Source organism: Maylandia zebra, linkage group LG13 (genome assembly GCF_041146795.1).
Source record: "Maylandia zebra isolate NMK-2024a linkage group LG13, Mzebra_GT3a, whole genome shotgun sequence".
In the NCBI taxonomy this organism is placed as follows: Eukaryota; Metazoa; Chordata; class Actinopteri; order Cichliformes; family Cichlidae; genus Maylandia; species Maylandia zebra.
The window spans coordinates 22,435,586-22,454,268 of record NC_135179.1 but is presented as its reverse complement, the minus strand read 5'-3'; the positions used below and the strand labels follow the sequence as shown (position 1 = coordinate 22,454,268).

Here is an 18,683-nt window from a genome sequence, read left to right as displayed (position 1 = left end):
AATTAATCTGGAGTTAATCGTGTCAGTTTAGCTGCAATTAGTCTTTAATGTATTCATAAACATAACAAATAACTGGCAAATAACTTACATCAAGCATTAACATAGTAGGCATTAGATTTACATGACACTGACTTAAGGTTTGAGCAGCTTGACAAATTTAAGATAGCAGCACACAAGGAGCCTTGAGCACCACAGTAATTATCTGGTGTCTTTCTGTCTAGAGGAAATTAATCCGGTGACAGTATCCTTTCTATCTTCCCGTCACACACTTTGTTTGGAGTCATCAAGTAATTTATGGTAATGGAGTCATAGAGTCAATTGGCCTAAAATGAGGAGCATGGCGAGTGAATATGCACGAACAATTGTGAATAAATCCAAAGAAATTGTTCACTTAAATTCCTCTTTTATGTCTTTTTCAATCTCTGGCCTCTGAATCTTGAGAGGGCTCTTGTGAGGCATCTCGTCTATGAAGGAAAAAAAAAAGAAGCCTATAAATGCACGCTATGCGTGTGAAAATATGACTCTGTTAGTTGTCTTCAAAAGCACACAGATGATGTCCATAGTGTTCTGTGTCACAGTTCATCCCTCTCCTCTCCCTCGCAGACACACGCTGCCCTCTGGCTGTTCATGTAAGGTCTGCAACCAAGAGTCCAAACTGTGTTGTAGAGAGCGTCTGCCATCGATTCACAGGCTAGGAGAAAAAAATATGAGAGAGGAGGGACGCTGATTAATTTATTTTTTCTTCTTTGACAACTTGTGGCTATGCACAGGCAGGAAGAGGGGAAAGTTAAATATCTCACCTTGCACTTTCGAAACAAACCCCAGACTCTTCTTAAGGTCAGAGCAGATGCCATGCAGGCACGAGCGAAACCTGGAGTCACAGTCGTACTTGCTCGTACCGCAGTTTTCGTAGCACATGTCAAGCTGGTTGCAGCACTTTGTCATAGCAGGGATCCCCAGGTCAAGCTGTCAGAGATAGATTGTGTCAGCACAGTCTGCTCAAACTGAACATGTGGCTTTTACAGCCATTAAGGTTGTTAATGATATTGCTTTGAAAGCTGTTGGTGCTATGAACAGGCAACCTACAGCAGCATTCACCTGGAATCCCACCAGAGAGGTGCTGCAGCCGTTGGGCTCTGAGAGCTGGAAGCCAGGACGAGGTTGAGGAAGTTCTCCTGAGAAAACATGGAAGCTTCATTTAGGTCTTGAACTTGACTGCGTTAGCAAACAAATTTCATGAGTTGCTCCTGTTCATCCTCAGGTGTGTATCATTTCACAGATAAGATATACCTTCTGTTTGAGAACATGTATATGGTTGATTGAGACGAGGGAAAGCTAAACTCCCACTGATAAACAGATGCATTCAGGTTTCGGTATAAGAAGCCTGAGGCCCAGGCATGTTATCTTGGATCAATAAAGAAGTACTTTAGCCCTGATCGTTGGTCCTGAGGCTCAGAGAGAGAAACTCTTGTCTAAATTAGAGGCATTTTCACTATGTCCTTCGCTACAAGTGAAAAACCTGGGTGTTATTTTTGACTCTGAGCTTGGTTTTATCCCACATATTAAACATGTGACCAAAATTGGATTTTATCATCTAAAAAATATAGCCAGAGTCCGCCCTATTCTCTCTCAGGCCAACACAGAGATGCTGATGCATGCTTTTATTACCAGTCGTATTGATTACTGTAATGCCCTGCTCTCTGGTCTTCCTAAGAAGAATATTTCAACTTTACAACTTTTACAAAACTCTGCAGCTCGTGTGCTGACGAAGACCAGAGGGCGGGCCCACATTACACCGGTTTTAGAATTGCTGCATTGGCTCCCCGTGTGTTTCAGGATCGATTTTAAAGTTCTTTTATTGGTTTTTAAATGTCTTAATGGTCTTGGGCCTTCTTATCTCTCAGATCTGCTTTTACCATATGAACCCTCGCGGACCCTGAGGTCCTCTGGTACTGGCCTTTTGATTGTCCCTAAAGTCAGGACACATACTCACGGAGAGGCAGCGTTTCAGTGGTATGGTCCTCGTCTGTGGAACAGCCTGCCGGAGGAGCTCAGGGCCACAGAGAACGTACATGTTTTTAAGAACAGGCTCAAGACCCACCTTTTTAATTTAGCTTTTACTTAACGTTTATTTATTTTATGCTTATTTATTCTATCCTGTTATTTTATTATTAATTCAGGCTTTACCTAATATTTATTGATTTTATTCTTATCCATTTTTTAATCTTCTTACTCTATTTATATTTATATTTATATTGTAACCCGTTCTTATTTATTTTATCATTTTACCCTGTATATAGCCTATTGTGGCATATCTCCAGTGTTTCCTCGGAGGGGGCTCTCTGCACCGGGGCTGTGATTGACCGTGGCTGCTGGGTCTCTGGGGGTCCTCTCAGCCTGGCTGGGGGGCTCCTTTGCCTCCCTCCTGCTGTGTGCCTGGAGGCTGCGGTCTGTGACCGGCTCTTGGTGCAGACGGCTCCCTGTTATAGTGTTTCCTCACTTGGCTCATGTGAACCCAGCCCAATTTTTATTCTACATTAAGTGTGCGTGTGGGGGGGGGGGGGGGGGGGAAAGATATGTATGTATTCACATCATTTATGTTAATGAGAGTGCGGGGAGTGAGTTGGAGGGTGGAGTGGGCTGCTTTTAACTATGTAAAGCACTTTGTGCTACATTTTTTGTATGAAAAGTGCTTTATAAATAAAGATTGATTGATTGATTGATTGATTGATTGATTGATTGATAGCAGTGGAATCGGATCTAAAAGTTGAACTAACCAAAAAATATCTAGTTAAGGAAGCATATTGGAAGTGGAAAACACAGTAATCATTTGAAAATCTGCTGAGGGTCAGAAACATTTTTTGGGGGGAAGCTAAAAACAACAATGTGTAAAAACTCTTCTCAAAATCCCTTAAAGACCGGTGAACTTGAACAGAGAATTTTAAGATGGATTCTTACCATATCTTCTGCAGCGGTACTCACAAACACCATTGTGTCCACCGACCAGTTCCACCAGGGAGTCGAAGTATCCGTGCGCAGTCTGGAAATGATTTCTAATAGAGTTGAGGCCCCAGCTGCTGTCTTCTTGTTCCTGTGCTGTTTTCTGGGACTTGTTTGTCTGAACTGGTCTGATCTCATTCGCCTCTTCCCCAGAAGAAGGTTGTTCCAGGCTCTTAGCTTCTTTAGTAAAAGCTTTCAGAGCAGGGCTGTCTCCAGGAGGCCCATCACTGCCTGGCACTGATTCTTTGACTGTAGCACCTTCTGCTACCACCTGGACATCTTCTTCATGTTTGTCACCTGATTGGCTACCCTTCACACCTATTTCACGCAGCGGTTTGTCACCAAAAACGCTGTTACCTGCGTTTGCCTCAGCTGAAGATGAATCACCTACTTCAACAGCAGTGACACCTTCTTTGGCTACGTCAACAGAGGCATCTTCGGCAGCGACAACTGACTCAGCAGCAGGGCCTCCGTCCTCCTTTGCGTCAGTCTGGTAGTAGCCTAAAGTGGCACACGTCCCTGTGGACAGGCAGAGGAGGAGCAGGACAACAGTCCGAAGCAGCATGGTGTCGAAGTGGCAACAATCCAAGCAGAAGTGAGCCGTCAGTAACAGGATGGGAAGAGCTTAGACTGTGAGGGACAAAAACACACTTTGCCCCGACTGACTCTGTCATCCAGAGCGAAGACTTTGACCTCTGATTAGATTCCGGCAGACAGCAAAGCATTCCCTCATGTCAGGGGCAAAGGTCACCCTCTATCAATCCAAAGAAAAGCTTCAATGATTACACTAATTCTCTGTGATTATTTATCAAATGAGTACTGTCATCAAGGCTTTCTGCACACAGTTATAATTGGATTTCTTTTTCTTTTTTGCTAAGTCATGTGGAATTGAACCTAGAGGAAAATCTCTTTAGGATTCCCGTTAACGCAACATATTTAATACCCCGTTAAAGGAAATACAGCATTAAATAGAAATCCTATCCATGCTGACATTTCTCAAGACATTACAAACCCCTAGACTATCTTCACTGTTTTTGATAAAGGTTACACACAGACACTTCAGCCCTGAATAAGAACAGAGGCAAACTACTGTTAATGTGACATAAGAGAGTGGAAGCATAACAGCATGAACGTTTATGTTATGTTATGATTTCAAGAGTAAAAAAGTTCCGCGGCTCAGCTGGAACATCACTATGTGAAGAATACTAAGCAAATCTTTTCAGTTACACAGTAAAAGCAATATGGGAATTTTGCTTTAGTGCAGGCGTCTTAATTTCCTGCTGACACAATTTTCTCAAAAGTCTCTGCTGCCCTCTAGTGTTTGAAGAGTAGGTTGCTCCCAGTTATTCCATTACGTTATGTTTATATTTTAGATGGATGCTACACTGCTAGTTTATTTATGCAACGCATGACTAACTCTTATACACTCACATAGCATTATATATACAGTATACGTGTTATGTTATTGTATCTTATTTAACACTTAAGCTTTAAAAATTACTGCTAGACTAAAGCATCAGTAAATATAACAAAACAATACTCATAAGGAGGATTTTAAATATCACTGTGTTAATATTTTTGTGCTTTTTCTTAGAATGCAGGATTGGAGTGAAGCATTTTAAAATGGTGTCATTGTTTGCTTTCCGATACTAGTAGTTTGTTTACCCACAGTAGCATTTGCAGCACGCTACAGCTGGGAACAAATATTTTCTAACTAATAACGCTGCACTGTTTTGTTGTCGACAGTTCCCAGATGTGATCTGATTAACATCTCTGATTATGAGTCAGCTATATCGACAGCATGGTGCATGATGAGGGTGAGTGTAGTTGAACTAAGTCTGTTAAAGAACAAAAAAAAAATCTGCATTTTGCTTGAGTCAGAGCTCAGGCCTTAACAGAATACAGGTAGAATGAAATGACCACAAGGTGAAGGTTACTGCCAAAAACGAGGTTCAACTATTAACCAAATCTGAGAGTTCACTTAATTTTGTCACACAGCACAGTGAATGTATTATAGGTCTATTCAATAACACAATAACACACGAAAGATTTGTTTCTAAGTTATTAACTTTAGCGCGCTATGATTTTCCATACTTGAAACTGGGGCGACCAGATGATTTTTTAACAAGTTCATGCACACAAACACTTCTGCCACCGCCTTATGGCGACTGGTGACGCCATTCACTCTGCTTGTAGATCTTGGTGTATTTCATCCCACAAAATCCTGTGGTAAAACACAGCATAGCAAGACGAAGTAAGTAAAAATGGTCACAAACTAATCAAGTGCCACATATTCACTGTTCCACATACCGTCTTATGGCCTTGCTTGCTTTCTCCTTGTTCAGCACTGCGCTGATGTTGTTTTCAAGATCCTTAAAAGACAGCACATCTGACTCTCACATAGTAAACATACATTTGAAATATCTAATACCTGCAATTAAAAACAAACAAACAGACAAACAAAAAACATGCTAAAAAAGACCCCCCTCTCATACCTTGCTAATGACCCTTAGATGCTCATTTGAGGCTATCAGCTTCAATATTTCAGTCTGGAAACAAACAGGCAAAAAGCACATTTCTTGCTAAACTCTTAACTTTGCTCAGTGTGATTTACAAGTTGAGCTATGCCTTTATAAGCCAGTGTGAAATGAGGCCAAATGTAGCACCTGTTGGTCTCTGATATGTCCTTTAGTAGCTGTGGTTGTAACAGTGGACACCAACTTCTCTTCTAGCTCTTCCTCCAGCTGTTTGATTTCCTTCCAAACATTCATTACTTGAAGCCTCTTGAACTGGATGCTGTCAGAATAGCCAGAGACACTCACAGTATCCTGCAGCCCTGACCGACATGTATCTGTTCAAACACAGATGAGGTGAACATGAATGCAATGCATAGAGAACTGATAAGAATTGATGCGTACTCATCATGGGCATGAATGCCATGGTAACTTTGGGCTTAATTTCTTTGAATTGTTGTTTACAGATGGGAGATGCTTTACAATTCCACCAGGGTGGCGTGATTGTAAAGCATACATCTTTAATGACTTAAAAAAACAAGAATTTGGTGCAGAAGTTTGGATTTTCTCTAATCTACACAGGGTCAAAAGCACACATACAGACTCAAAAATATACAAACATTCACTTAAATCTTTTAATATGTGGTGCTAAAAGTTCTACAATGTCTTTTAACTTGACATGGTCCATTAACTTCTTGCTAGTGATGATTGACTACAACTGGTAATTTCTCTTTGCCAGCATAGAAAAAATCCTTTGACAGTAGTCAATGGATTGACCAACACTGAGAAGAATGAGAAAAAGCACAAGTAATGCAGATGTGGCACCATGTTGTCAAGGTCTGGAAGAAGAGCCAAACTGTCACCCTCAGATGGGAAGAAATTAGGATGTTCAGAGACAACCAAACAACTGCCAAGACTAAAGCTTGTCATACGCTGGGAAATGCTGGAATAGCGTCATTACTATGGACTAAGAGGGTGCTCAACAAGAAAGAAGCCTTTGCACCAAAATGAAGTTCTTCAGGCTTGACTAAAATGTGCAGCGGTCTACATGAACAAGTCAAAAATCTTCTGGAGAAAAGTTTTATGGTCAGAGAAGGCAAAGATTGAGCTATTTGGCCATGGTGACAAGAGGTATGTTCGGAGGAGTAAAGGAGGCTTTCAAAGCTAAAAACACGTATCAGCTGCCAAGCATGGTGGCGGTAGGATCTGGCTCTGGGGCTGATTTACTGCCAGGGGTACTGACACATTAAACAAAGTGGAAGGAATCCAAATTCTTCAACTTCACCTCAAATCAACAGCTAGATGACTGAAACTTGGAGACAACTGGGTGTTCCAACAGGACAATGATCTCAAAGACACATAAAAACTGGTTTTGGAGTGGATAAAGCAGGTTAACATTAAAACATTCTGGAACGGCATTCCCAAAACGCTGACCTCAACCTAATTAAAATTATGGTCTAAAAGCTTCATTCATTAAAAGGTCTGAATTACTATGACATTCATAACGATAGTGATCCTAACTGCATATGAAGACATCCCTGCTGGGATTAGAAAGTGACCACTGACACTACAACGTTGTTTGTTATGACTGTTGGCACCAAAAAGTGATTATTTGTTCACTCTTAAAGACCGCAGATATATCTAAAACTTAGCATGCTGTATAGAAAATTAACTGTTTACTAACAATAAGGTACAAAAAATATGTTAAGGTCTTAAGACTTACTTTTCTTGTAACTGTCCTTCGGGTGCATGGCAGCTGAAATGTTCTGTAACTCATTTTGGACCCTGAGGTTTGAAAGGACAAACACACTTCAACTAAAGAGAATGTACATAAGTACAAGCCTGCTGTTGATACTTTGTTTTGTGGTACCGTTTCTTCTCCTCTAGAGCTCTTCTAGCCTCATGCTCCAGCCTGCAAACCTCCTTTTCAGCATCGTCCAACTTGGTTTCGCTTACTTTGAGTGAAGTATTCGGTGACTGAAGCAAGAACAAAACATTAGGACCTAAATTATTTTCCAAAAAAGCAAAAGATGCTTGAGATTAATGCTGCTAGTAGCTAGTAGCTGCTGTTATTGTGTATATATTTATTTATATTTAGATTTCTTCATACATTCTTATATAGTTCTATATTGTGTATTTTGTTGTACAGTTATTTTATTTTCAACTTTAATTTATATATTTTATCTTATTCCTTCCCAGTTAAATTTACCCTTCATTCTAATTTGTGTTGTACAGTTATTTCATTTTTAACCTTAATTTATATTTTATTCCTTCTTAGTTAAATTTACCCTTTTTAATTTTTCATATTTATTTCCTATCTTATTCATAGTCTTTTCCTTTTTTGTTTTCTTTAGGTCACGAGCAGTTGTCCAAGCATTTCACTACATATCGTACTGTGTATGACTGTGTACGTGACAAATAAAATTTGAATTTGAATTTGAATTTGGCTACTGCTGAAGAACTAAAGGTTTTATCCTTCTCTGTGGGAAGTTTAAATATTTACTGTTTAAACCTTGTTTAGAAATACGTGTAGGCTTTTTTTTTTAAAGAAACATTAACTGTAGACAAGGGACTGAAAATACCCACAAAATCAAATAACGAACTCTGTGACAAGCGGCATCTTTGACTCTTTGTACTGTGAGGAAATCTACGAATATCAGCACTGTTGTTTTCCTTTTTTATGTAAAACAATTTCCATTCTTTAAAGGCAAAATGAGCATGAGAATATATTGTATAGGAACACTATGAATGAATGTCTTTGACACAAAAATGTCTGAATATCACAGTCATTTCTCAGGTTATATCTTCAGTATGTGTGTCTTTGGGCAGTGTTCCTTACCAGGCTGCGTGGTGAGGACTGCAAACTCATCAGGTGGTTGACGTATAAATCATATTCTGTCTGGAAGAGAAAAGAAAGCTTTATTACAGACTGAGAATTATGTTGATTTAAAAAAATGTCCTTGTAGAAAATCCTTCAGAAAAATATTTTAGAAATTGTATGCACTGCAGCTTACTACCATGTTTAATAATAACAAAAAAAGGATTTCAGCTGCATGAAAAGTAAAATTGTGCACTTTGCAAACTGCAGCATGGGAAGTCTTTTTACTGACAGTCTAAGCAAAACTATCATGTGCAAAAGAAACTTGAGGCATTCGTTATGAATGAGCAGTAATGGAACCATCGCCCTCTGATGACCTCCTCTCTGATGCATCGCGACCAGGTTCCAGTGGCTGCTCTACTTGTACTTGCTACTCCAGGGACTCACTCTCTCTTGGCTCTAATACATCTGTCGGTACATGCTAAAAATGAGCTGGTGGGTACAGAGGAAATGGAAAAACCTTAATTTCCCTCAGGATGCGTCCAAACACTGGCGAGTCTTCACATACATCATCAAAGACGTCACTGAACACCGCAAGGCGGTCTCTGCTGGGCCAGCTCTGCGCAGACAACTTAATCAACCCCTGCGCACAAGACCACACACACAATATTAGCAGGTTAAAAGTGTGTTAGAGTGTATGCATGTTGAAGTCTGTGCATGTCTTTACCCTGTGTTCAGAGAGCACTTTAGGTTTACTATATCATGCAAAATGCAAAAAAAGAAAGAAAAAAGCAATTACAGATAGTTTATTGATGTCATGGTTTGTGTCACAATCCTCACCTCTTGCAGTTTCCTTGCATGCATTTCAGCAACATTTTTTACAGCCCAGAGGTCCGGTTTGGCCATGACTTGCCAGCCAAAGCATTTTTTCTTCTCTTGCTGGTTTTGGTTGTTCAGGCTGTCCTGGTCAGAACGGCTCAATGTGAAATGATGATTTACCCCCAGATCAGATGGAGATTTAGTTTTTTTCTGAGAACAAGCTTTCTGCTGGACAGGCAAAGTCCTTGAGGGACGGTAAACTATATGAGATAGACTTATATGTTCTCTTCTTTCAGGATGTGATGTATGATCTTGTGTGTACCCCAAGACTCTAGGCTCTACTAAAGCTGTGCCAGAAGTGAGCTCAGGGGGGAACTCTTTCATTTCATTCTTTTTTGCCTTTGTCTGTATCTGCTGGAGAGATAGTGGGTTTCGACTTTCTTCTTGGCTCTGAGACATCCTCCAAAAAACCGACTTTGTCTCCTCTTGAGGCTGACTCTGGTTCAGGCTGCGAGGCCCCAGATGACCCGAGGAGTAGGCCAGGATATCAGCCTTCTGCCCGGCTTCAGCCGCCAGCAGCAGTCTGTGGATATCACTCCCATAGCGCCCAGGCTTTGGCTTCACACTGCTGGACATGGCTGTGAAGGCCAACTTATTGTTGTATAGTTGTTTTAAAGACATACGAGTAATAATATCTAATTATCTCAAGAGGTGTACAATTTCTTAAAATATTAAAAACATTCGTTATTCTTTCTGGTGAATAGAAATGCACCCTAAAAAGGAATTTTTCTCTCAAACGAAATCAAAATGACTTAAATTTTATGGTAAATCCAGACACTGCACAAATAATTCAAAGAGAGTTTACGCTTATAGCAAAACTACTAGTGCCTCACATTCACGTGATTAATTTATTTACTAAAGATCGTGCTGCAGGATAACAGAATGAAATAAACTCTCATTAATGACCTCACCTGTTAGCTAACTGTAATTTGGACAGGCTCAGGACAGAAAACAAACTTTCTTCATGGCCGCAGCAGTCTGTGCTTCACTCGGTTGCCAAGGTGATCGAAGTGCGTAATGTTTGTGCTGCGTTCAGTGTCCCGATAATAATCGTACCCGTGAGCTTTCAGGCGCTAGTCCTCACCTGGACCTGACGAAGAAAACAGCTGGAGTGAGATTGTAGAGTACTCTATGCGTTAAGTAAGTTTGTGTTCATAGATATCTAAACATTAACGCAATTATGGGATCAGCTTACTTATATTCAAAGAAGGAAACTATTAAAAACATTTACATCTATAAAAAAAAATTGTTTCATTATTTGATAAGAACTCCAGTGCTCTTCAATAAATACTACATATGTTCCTGCACAGAACGAAAAATTAATACAAATCTTTGTGAAATGGGGAAATGTTGTTACTTGTAAAAACTTTATTCAAACTCTTCACTTCATCTTCACCTGGTTCTTTGTAATAAGTGGGTTATTATGTGCATTAAACACAGGGTCCTGAGGGAGTAGGAGAAAAACAGTGAAACATGGACTCAGGGTTCAAGTCACCAGAATACACAGATGGCAAAATTGAACATGAATAAAAATCTGTAATGTATTTTATTGTACATTAATATGGTTGTGTTGCAACAACGTTTTGCATTCATTTGCATTCTTATTTTGTCCACTACCTCAACATGTAAAATGTTATCATTAGAGGTTTATTTAATGACTATTCACATATGAAATGCCACAGTCCATCTCTAGTCTGAGCAATGACTTAATTTAAGTAATTTAAGTTCCCTTAGTCAAAATGTAAATTTAAATTGATCATCTCTGTGGGAAGAATGCAGTCAGATTAAATATTGTTCATATTGTTTACTGAGAATTTGTAAAGAAATGTTTTTTAATAGTCAGTAGGCAATGGCACCAAAAAGATACTACATAATTATATGAAAAAATATGAAAGTAAGACAGAATTGTACAGTGAGTCATCTTTTTGTCTTTTTACTCCATCAATCCAAATGTGCTTAAACTTTCCCTCCCTCCATAGCACCAGCTGCCAACTGTTTAACACAGTGATGGATCTGTAGTTTTGGGCAGCCATCTTGTAGAAATTCGACTGTTAACATGAATGATAACGGCAGCGGATGAGGCTTTATTACAAAACTAGTTCAGTCAGCTGCAAGCCTTTGTCGTGCAAGCACAATAAGACAACTATACACACTCCCAGAATTCCAAGAGGAGATCCCAGGAACTCATCTTCTTAAAAGAAACATTTATGACATTCAGATTTTGCAGACTTTCGTATTCTTTCACTACATTTGTTTGACCAGCTCAAAGGGCAAAAGTGATATTACAGAGTGAATTAAATACAGTAATTATTACAGAGTTACCATAAAGTGTTGATACTGAAATGCTATAGATGCTATAAATGATAAACACTCTACTTTTCAGTTTATTTATAGCTGCAAACAAGAGGCCATTTCACAAATTTCCTGAAATTTCTAATAACTCAAAAGTATTAAAAAGTATTCTTTTCTTTTTTCATTTTTTTTTTTTAGAACAATTAAAAAGTAGGGTGATGCTACTGACCATTCAGGGGTGATGCATTGTTACTGATCATTGAAACAGGCCCAAGAAAGAAAGGTATGTAGGTAATGAATAAACTGGCACAAAGGTGTATTTTCAGGTATTTATTAAAAGTCATTTGGGCTACTGCTCTTACATGTACAGTTAAGACATTCCTCAGTTATTCTTGGTAACAGTAACATGTCTAGACTGTTTAATTTATCTTAATGTTTACTTTGTACAAAACAAAAAAAGGCCAACATTATTTTTCTTTGTATAAAAAATATAAGTTAATTTAAATTTAACTCTAATTAAGAAAATAACAATAGTAATAATAGCAATAATAATAATAATAATAATAATAATGATAAGCTAAACATAGTGCAGACAATAGGATATAACTGGTGCTGAAAAGTAGAAGGGACAGTGCAGTGACTTTATCATGTTGTCAGGTGGGGTTGGAGTGGGGAAAAGACAAAGCTTTCTTTCATGCTCGTGCTCTCTCTCTGTGTCTCTCACATACACACACACATGCGCACACACACACTCACACACACAGTCAGAAAGTGCGCGACTGCCATTCAGAGTAGCACCATCAGAGCATACATCTCAGTCTGTACAAACTAAATCCTAGATTGTACACAGTATACACCTATATGCAAAAAGTTTGAATATAAAGTTCGGTTTAGGTGCATGCTAATTGTTGCTCTTGGTTGAAGCTTACTGGAAGCAATTCTGAAAAGTAAGACAGAGCACATGGTGGTAACTGATGGCGCGCTTACCCACGTGCCACCACCGAGCGTCTACAACCAACGAAACATTCATCGAAATGTACATTCACAACACCGGGGGCCGCAGTATCAGTCGCATAACAAATTACTGGAGCAATAGTGTCAGTCTCTGAGGGACACTGTCCACTGGAATGACAGTTTCAGACAAATAAATTTGTCTTTTGGAAGATCTCGGAAACTCATGTGAAAGCGTCCAAATGTGTGTGCGCCCCCCCCCCCCCCCCCCCAACCCCCAGCATGAGGTTGGAGAATCAGTGTAAAAGTGTAAAATGATTGATTTCCTTCGAGGGAAACTTCAGTCACACACCGGCAAACGGTCAAACTACATTCTTCACTTGCAATCCCAGAGTTGGACATATTTCACTTTAGCTTAACAGGTTTGACATTATGGGAAAATATGAAGCAGATGACTGTTTGCCGTTAACTTCAGCCTCTATGAAACTTGCTTGTAAAAAAAAAAAAGAGAAGATAAAACATCCCAAACTATGCAGTCCACTTCCTACAGTCATTCTTTAGTTAACTTGTTGTGCAAAGTAATTGATGATGTGATAGTGGCTTCAAAAATGAGAGAGGAAATTAAGCAGTATGCAGTCTTGGCTTAATATAAACATCTGGAACGGGAAACTTGCTCATTCCTTTTTCCTGATCTCCGTACTACAAACAGTGACTGCTGATCTGGGGTCAGATCCTGTTAATCCGAAGGATGTTGATGTACTGTGCAGCAGGTTTCTACACGCTTGGGGCTAAAAGGCTGCGGGGTCCACTTCAGGAAACATTGTGACTCTCTTGTGACTGTATTCACAAATGTCGGCATTATGTAACTCATCACAGTTCATTCACGCTTGTAGCATACACTGCAGGGGATTTCTGCCATCTCCTCGCAGAATAGGCTGTATGTCTTTATTCAAGTACTGCAAAGGATTTTTGCTGAAAAAGTAATAAAAAAAAATCTAGTGTCCACCTTCTCAATGAGATGGCATTACACCCCTACATCTGCTCCACACATTCCTTCTGTCTCTGGGAATACCTTGCTGAAGTAGTGCGCATACGGCAAACACAGAAGGCAAACAGTACCGTTTTAAAAAAAGAAAGGAAAAAAAAAGCCTGAACTGACAACAAGATTTCACATATCCTAGCCTGTGAAAGGTTCAGAATAAGGCCTCTGCAAATACAAGACCATAATGGAATCAGCTCATATGAAGAAAAATAATAAAATAACATAATACAGCCAAAATAAAGCAACCAAGTCTGTTCTACCAAGTGAATTCCCAAGCTGAGTGGACGTAGGGCGATGGATTGAATTCCCTCACCAACAACTGTCTGTCACTCTCTGGGATCGGTGAAACCGTCAGTGTTGACACCTCCGTCACCCGATGAGGTAACTGTGTGTGTGTGTTTTGAAAGTCAAGTCGCCTTTATCTAATCCGTCTCCTGCCAACACAGATTGCGGGTTCATTCCCCTTCAATGGTCTGGGTCAACGGCAGGATTCAGGCTGTGTTCCTTTGGTGAGCAAGCAACCCTCCTTTGTCTGTCAGTTGTCCACCTTAACAGGGCCCGAATCACAAGGCCGGCTGGGCACGATGTCCTCCACCTCTCCCCTTGCTATTTTCTCCCACTGGCCCAGGTTCTCTCTGCAAATACAAACCACCTCGATCAGATGCACAGTGGAAAAGATTTCATTTACAAGTGCAGAGGCATGGCTTTGAGTCTGAAATAAGAGAATTAAGAATCACACCAGTACACAAAATTTTCAAATCATGCAAAAATTGCAAAACTACAAAACACACACACACACAAAAAGGACGAAGTTGATTTGCAAAACAAAACAGTAGCTACAACAGTGGCCAGGCAACACAATCAGTTCTTGTTGTCATGAAGGTGATCTCTCCCCCATGTGCTGTGATTGACACAAGAGTGCAAAAAACCAAAACAAAGCAAAACCTTCCCTTTGCTGCTATTCTATTCAATTAGACAGCCTGATGCAGTTTACACGTCTTTGGCAGATCCCACAACACGCAGCAGGGCTCCACAGGGTCTAGGCCTGTTGCCCACCCGGAGCTCGGTGCTGACGTACAGCTGGGGCTTAAGTATTACACTGCTCACTTTGTTTGCATTCCCCACAGATCAAGGACACATTTTATAAAGCAGCAGAAGGGCAGACGAATGTGCAACACAATCCCGTTCAAAAACCAGAAATAACAACTGTAAATACCTTCTTTACACTCTTATCTATTGTGCACGCAGACATGCCCGATGCACAATGTCACACCACACACAGTGACGCACAAAGTTAGCACACTGTAGTCTATATTTATTTTTCATTTAATCCAAATACTTTTTAAAAAAACTCATAACAAAAGTGGGGTCAAACATTAATAGCAGAACATGCCATTTTTTTGTATTTTTCACTGGAATGCTTAAAAACGTGTGCCTGTGCACACACACCTTATCACCTCTGATCTTACTGGATTAGTACTGTATTAAGGACGGCGCATGCATTACTGGTTACCCTTCAAGCTGCTGTCAGCTCATTTATCGATCACAGCAGAGCAGAAATAAGCATGACAATAATGTGTAAAGCAACATTTAGACTTTGGCGTTTTAGACATTTTTCACAAAAAAAACCAAGAATTATTCATTCACTCAATTTCTTTGTCAACTCTAGCTTTGAATAACTTACTTGCAGGCCTTTAGCAGAGGACCTGATGGAGGAAAAAGCTCAGCAAGTGTCGTGTAACATGGAACTGCAACACCATTGTAGAATCCCACCTTTAAAAAAATGAGAAAGCAAATGTAAAATGGACTTAATAATAGCAAAACATGTAGCATGTGCTAATATTTGTATATTTGCATTTTTGCCTTTGTACACCACCACAGAGGATTTTAAATCAAGTGTGACTGAAGTGCAGACACGTTGGAAAACTGTTTCATAAACTTGTATAGGAATAAAATACATTTTTATATGTAATCCTCCATTTTTAGAGGCTCAAAGTTATTTGGAGAAACTAACATCATTTTAAATACAAGGACTGTTTTTAGTGCAGTCTAGGACCCATGGACATCATCAAATGCTGTGTTTCCTCCACTGAAATGCTCTGCCTGGCCAGGCCTGTATTCAGTCTTATCTTCAGGAAACTGAAAAGCATGGTCCATTGGATAGAGATTGCTTACTGACTTACCCACTGAGGGATATCCAGTATCTTTGCCTTGAGAAACTTTTGGGCTGCTTTTGCAGTAATCCTGAGGTCATTAGTCATTTGCACAGTGAAGTGCTAGAAAGTATAGCCTCGTACACTTCACAATTCATCCTGCTTTTTCTATCAGCAGTCACATCATCAATAAACAGTCGCAACCTGGTTCCACTCAGAGCCATACACACCCATGCTGTGACATATTCTATACCGTGTTTAACTGAAGATTAGGTCTGCTTTGGCTCATGAGATTTCTTTCCTTCCGCATATTTTCTGTTCCCATCATTCTGGTGCAAGTTCATCTTGGGAATCTCTTGATTGTAGACTTGAGAGTGTTAATCTTGTTAGATGTTATTAACTTGTTTCTCTAAACCATGGAAATAATTCTGCAATCATGCACTTTAGTTGTCGTTTGTGGTCTTTCATATTTTTTGGATTTGCTGATCCCTCCAAACTATTTTTTCCTTTTAAGAATGAACCAGATTTTTGATTTGGCTAAATGTTTTTTGTCTTGTTTTGTTTTTTCAGTCTAATGATGGCGTCCCTCGCTTGCAATGACATTTCTTTAGACTTTATATTTCAAATTATAGTGAAAAGCCAAAAAATGCAAATTCAGCTACAGATATTGTGGCCATTAAACTGTTTAGTTTACAGAAGCCGTGAATTTAATGGAGACTGTTCATAAAAATGGTTGTAATTGCTAAATAGTTTTTAGCAAAAGGTTTCGAAAGCCCCTTGAATTAAAGCTTAAAGTCAACACTTCAATCAACTATTTATTGTTTGATTTAAAATCCACTGCTGTGGTGTACAGAAGCAAAACTACAAAAGCATTGATTCAACAGTTCCTATGCTGTTCTTTTAAAATATATTTCCCATCAGAAGGCCGAACATTCATTAAATATTTAAAGCAGTTAAAACACACGAGTAAATGTCTTGCTCTTACTTGGCCTTGGGGAACCTCGTCCTTCTTGTCTCTGTCCATCATAGGGATCGGCTGGATCCCAATCTTCTTCATCTCATCTCCCTGTGGAGTAACAAAATAACAAATAACGTGGCTTTTATTTTTGCACACTGTGGTTAAGTCTCCTGACCACTAGACAACACGATGTTGTGCCTTACAAATTGTAAGTTGAAGCAGCATTTATGAGCAATACTAGAGGCCAGACTGTTACACTGGAGGCATAATCATGACACTGAAACTGTTTAAAGTCTAACAGTATCCCACTGTACCTCAGCCCAAAACTCAGCATAGATGTCGTTGGCTGTGAGTCGTGTGATTTGCCACTGCTTGGTAACAGAACACAGGTCACATGCTGTCATCATCAGACCAATCACACGGTCCCTGGAGGGGAGCAAAGCCTTGTTATATCCATGCGGGGGGGAAGGACTCAATGTGCTGTTTATGTGCGCCAGGTCTAACATTTCACAGCGTGATACTGATGAGACCTGGTGTGGTCCTGACCTGACCTGTGCCCCAGTGTGAGTCGTAGCCTGACCTGTGGGAATGGTTGTTCAAATCCAGCGCACATGAGGTCAGCATCTCCGACAGCTGGTGGTGGTTGTTGAAGTAGAGGGCGAGGTCTGTGGCGATGATGGCCTTTCGAATGATCTCCAGCACCTGCTCGTACTCGCTGGAAGTCAGGTTGGAGAAAATATTGTGCCCTTCCAGCTATGAGAAACAAAGAGATCAATAAAAAAGCAAAAGCTCCACTTATGAGGCATTCAGCTAGACTACAACATCTTGCAAGTTCATCACAAGGCTACAGCCCAAACTAGCAGATCCTGCATGTTACAAAAGACAACTTGTAAGACGCTAATCAGAACTAAGTCATATGATCCTTTGAATGCATATGTAACTGACAGTTCGTATAAGGATTCGTTATCTAATATAGTAAAATATTTTTTGTTTGTTCTAAGCTGATGACATTGTTGCAGAACCCGATGGAACATTTTTTATGGGTATTTTTTAAATTGTGATCCTTTTTCTGTTTTGCTGATCAAGTTGTTTTCATTTCTTTGTCCAGTGAAGTATACTATTTAGGCTACAGTCACACTAGGGGAAATGGTGCCTGGAAACCGTAGCACTAACCCAAATTATTGTAACCACGTGCAATGAACTCTTGTTCCCTTTGACCTGCCTCGAAGACAGACACGAAATCTCGCAGTCAGTAGCCATCTTCAAAGTGACTCGTATCCATCAAGAAGTCGATAAAACGGGAATAAGACGGAGTGAGTCTGCTGTCATTCTGCTGTCTTATGAATGGAATCACGGTGGCGATCTCATACAATCTGTTTGGGATAATTTGACTATTAGCTGTCATCTGGACCGGTTGAGTCCACAGATGTGTCACAGACAAGTTATTGGCGCATACTGACTCCAATTTATTGCAGCGTGTTGGCAATTTGTCCACATTAATAAATTAGGAGGCAATTATTGTTTGCAGTCAGTCCAAAATGGAGCGCAGTTGTTTGCCTCCCACCAGGCAACGTGTGCACTCACCTTGTGATCAAACATAGTTGCCCAGAGGATAAGAGTTTAATGGTAGTTACACTCAAGCTGTGTAATTACCTTTGAAACTGGTTGCAGAATTTGAAACAAATTCGTTGCAATAACTTGGCAACCACTGATCTTTTTTCCTAGTCACTGCGAGGTGCTTTCATATTTTTACTCTAGTGTGACTGAGCCATTGAGTAATAGGTTCTTTATTTCCTATTAAACACTTGTGGAAATAAGATTAAAGGTTAACATGTTGATTTTCAAGGTACCCTAAATTCTGTATTGTGGATCTCTACCTGCAAGATAGAAACAGTCTGAGAGAAGTGGTGCTGCTCCATGGTGGAGGTTGAGTACAGAGCAGCCAGTGGATGGTCAAACTTCTGGAGGTAGGCATTGCTATACCCCCGATGGTCCAGATCATGGCAAAGACAGGCTATTAGCAAACCCTTCTTCTGTAAAATGGTGGGCAAATAAAAACACATTTTCTTGAAAGCAC

General features: G+C 39.9%; 3 protein-coding genes across 11 annotated transcripts in view; all 3 read right to left on the bottom strand.

The window, feature by feature from the left end:
• Window positions 1–22: 22 nt before the first annotated feature.
• pla2g12b (phospholipase A2, group XIIB) lies at window positions 23–3,565 on the bottom strand. Of its 2 annotated transcripts, none has more exons than XM_004556066.4 (4): window positions 2,959–3,565; window positions 1,087–1,175; window positions 801–966; window positions 23–691 (listed from the first exon to the last, which is right to left on the bottom strand). In XM_004556066.4, the coding sequence occupies exons 1-4, from the start codon at window positions 3,563–3,565 to the stop codon at window positions 573–575; spliced, it is 981 nt and encodes a 326-aa protein (XP_004556123.3). In that variant the 3' UTR covers window positions 23–572. The 2 variants fall into 2 exon arrangements, with proteins under 2 accessions (XP_004556123.3, XP_004556124.3); XM_004556067.4 differs by having other exon boundaries at window positions 1,099–1,175.
• Window positions 3,566–3,673: 108 nt separating this feature from the next.
• LOC101476823 (uncharacterized protein C6orf118) lies at window positions 3,674–10,212 on the bottom strand. 3 transcript variants are annotated; one of them, XR_191310.3, is made up of 11 exons: window positions 10,122–10,212; window positions 9,172–9,788; window positions 8,852–8,974; window positions 8,353–8,412; window positions 7,384–7,490; window positions 7,237–7,298; window positions 5,667–5,851; window positions 5,496–5,549; window positions 5,311–5,372; window positions 5,095–5,224; window positions 3,674–3,754 (listed from the first exon to the last, which is right to left on the bottom strand). XR_191310.3 is itself a non-coding variant. In XM_004556069.4 (10 exons), the coding sequence occupies exons 2-10, from the start codon at window positions 9,784–9,786 to the stop codon at window positions 5,182–5,184; spliced, it is 1,311 nt and encodes a 436-aa protein (XP_004556126.1). In that variant the 5' UTR covers window positions 9,787–9,801; window positions 10,122–10,212; the 3' UTR covers window positions 3,762–5,181. The 3 variants fall into 3 exon arrangements, 2 of the variants coding, with proteins under 2 accessions (XP_004556126.1, XP_004556125.1); XM_004556069.4 differs by lacking the exon at window positions 3,674–3,754 and having other exon boundaries at window positions 3,762–5,224; window positions 9,172–9,801; XM_004556068.4 differs by lacking the exon at window positions 3,674–3,754 and having other exon boundaries at window positions 3,762–5,224.
• A 2,499-nt stretch (window positions 10,213–12,711) lies between these two features.
• Window positions 12,712–18,683, bottom strand: part of pde10a (phosphodiesterase 10A) — a 66,143-nt gene continuing 60,171 nt past the window's right edge. For 5 of the 6 annotated variants that reach the window (XM_004556061.5, XM_023155250.3, XM_076891798.1 and 2 more), the window contains 6 exons: window positions 18,484–18,639; window positions 17,187–17,359; window positions 16,921–17,032; window positions 16,634–16,714; window positions 15,180–15,268; window positions 12,712–14,130 (listed from right to left, as the gene is read on the bottom strand). In XM_004556061.5, coding sequence (XP_004556118.2) covers window positions 14,031–14,130; window positions 15,180–15,268; window positions 16,634–16,714; window positions 16,921–17,032; window positions 17,187–17,359; window positions 18,484–18,639 — 711 coding nt within the window. In that variant the 3' untranslated portion in view covers window positions 12,712–14,030. Of the gene's footprint in view, window positions 14,131–15,179; window positions 15,269–16,633; window positions 16,715–16,920; window positions 17,033–17,157; window positions 17,360–18,483; window positions 18,640–18,683 lie in introns of those variants that run through there. The other variant, XR_013101387.1, reaches the window with a different exon arrangement.

What these genes read in the sequence shown, in the direction of transcription:
- LOC101476823 (XM_004556069.4), bottom strand. Translation starts at nt 9,786, where the DNA reads ATGTCCAGCAGTGTGAAGCCAAAGCCTGGGCGCTATGGGAGTGATATC. An exon ending in GCTCTAGAGGAGAAGAAACG is followed by an intron (nt 7,299 to 7,383) that starts GTACCACAAAAC and finishes TTCAAACCTCAG; the next exon opens with GGTCCAAAATGAGTTACAGA. An exon ending in ATCTAAGGGTCATTAGCAAG is followed by an intron (nt 5,373 to 5,495) that starts GTATGAGAGGGG and finishes CTGTCTTTTAAG; the next exon opens with GATCTTGAAAACAACATCAG.
- pla2g12b (XM_004556066.4), bottom strand. Translation starts at nt 3,565, where the DNA reads ATGCTGCTTCGGACTGTTGTCCTGCTCCTCCTCTGCCTGTCCACAGGG. An exon ending in GTACCGCTGCAGAAGATATG is followed by an intron (nt 1,176 to 2,958) that starts GTAAGAATCCAT and finishes ATGTTTTCTCAG; the next exon opens with GAGAACTTCCTCAACCTCGT. An exon ending in GTTTGTTTCGAAAGTGCAAG is followed by an intron (nt 692 to 800) that starts GTGAGATATTTA and finishes TTTTTCTCCTAG; the next exon opens with CCTGTGAATCGATGGCAGAC.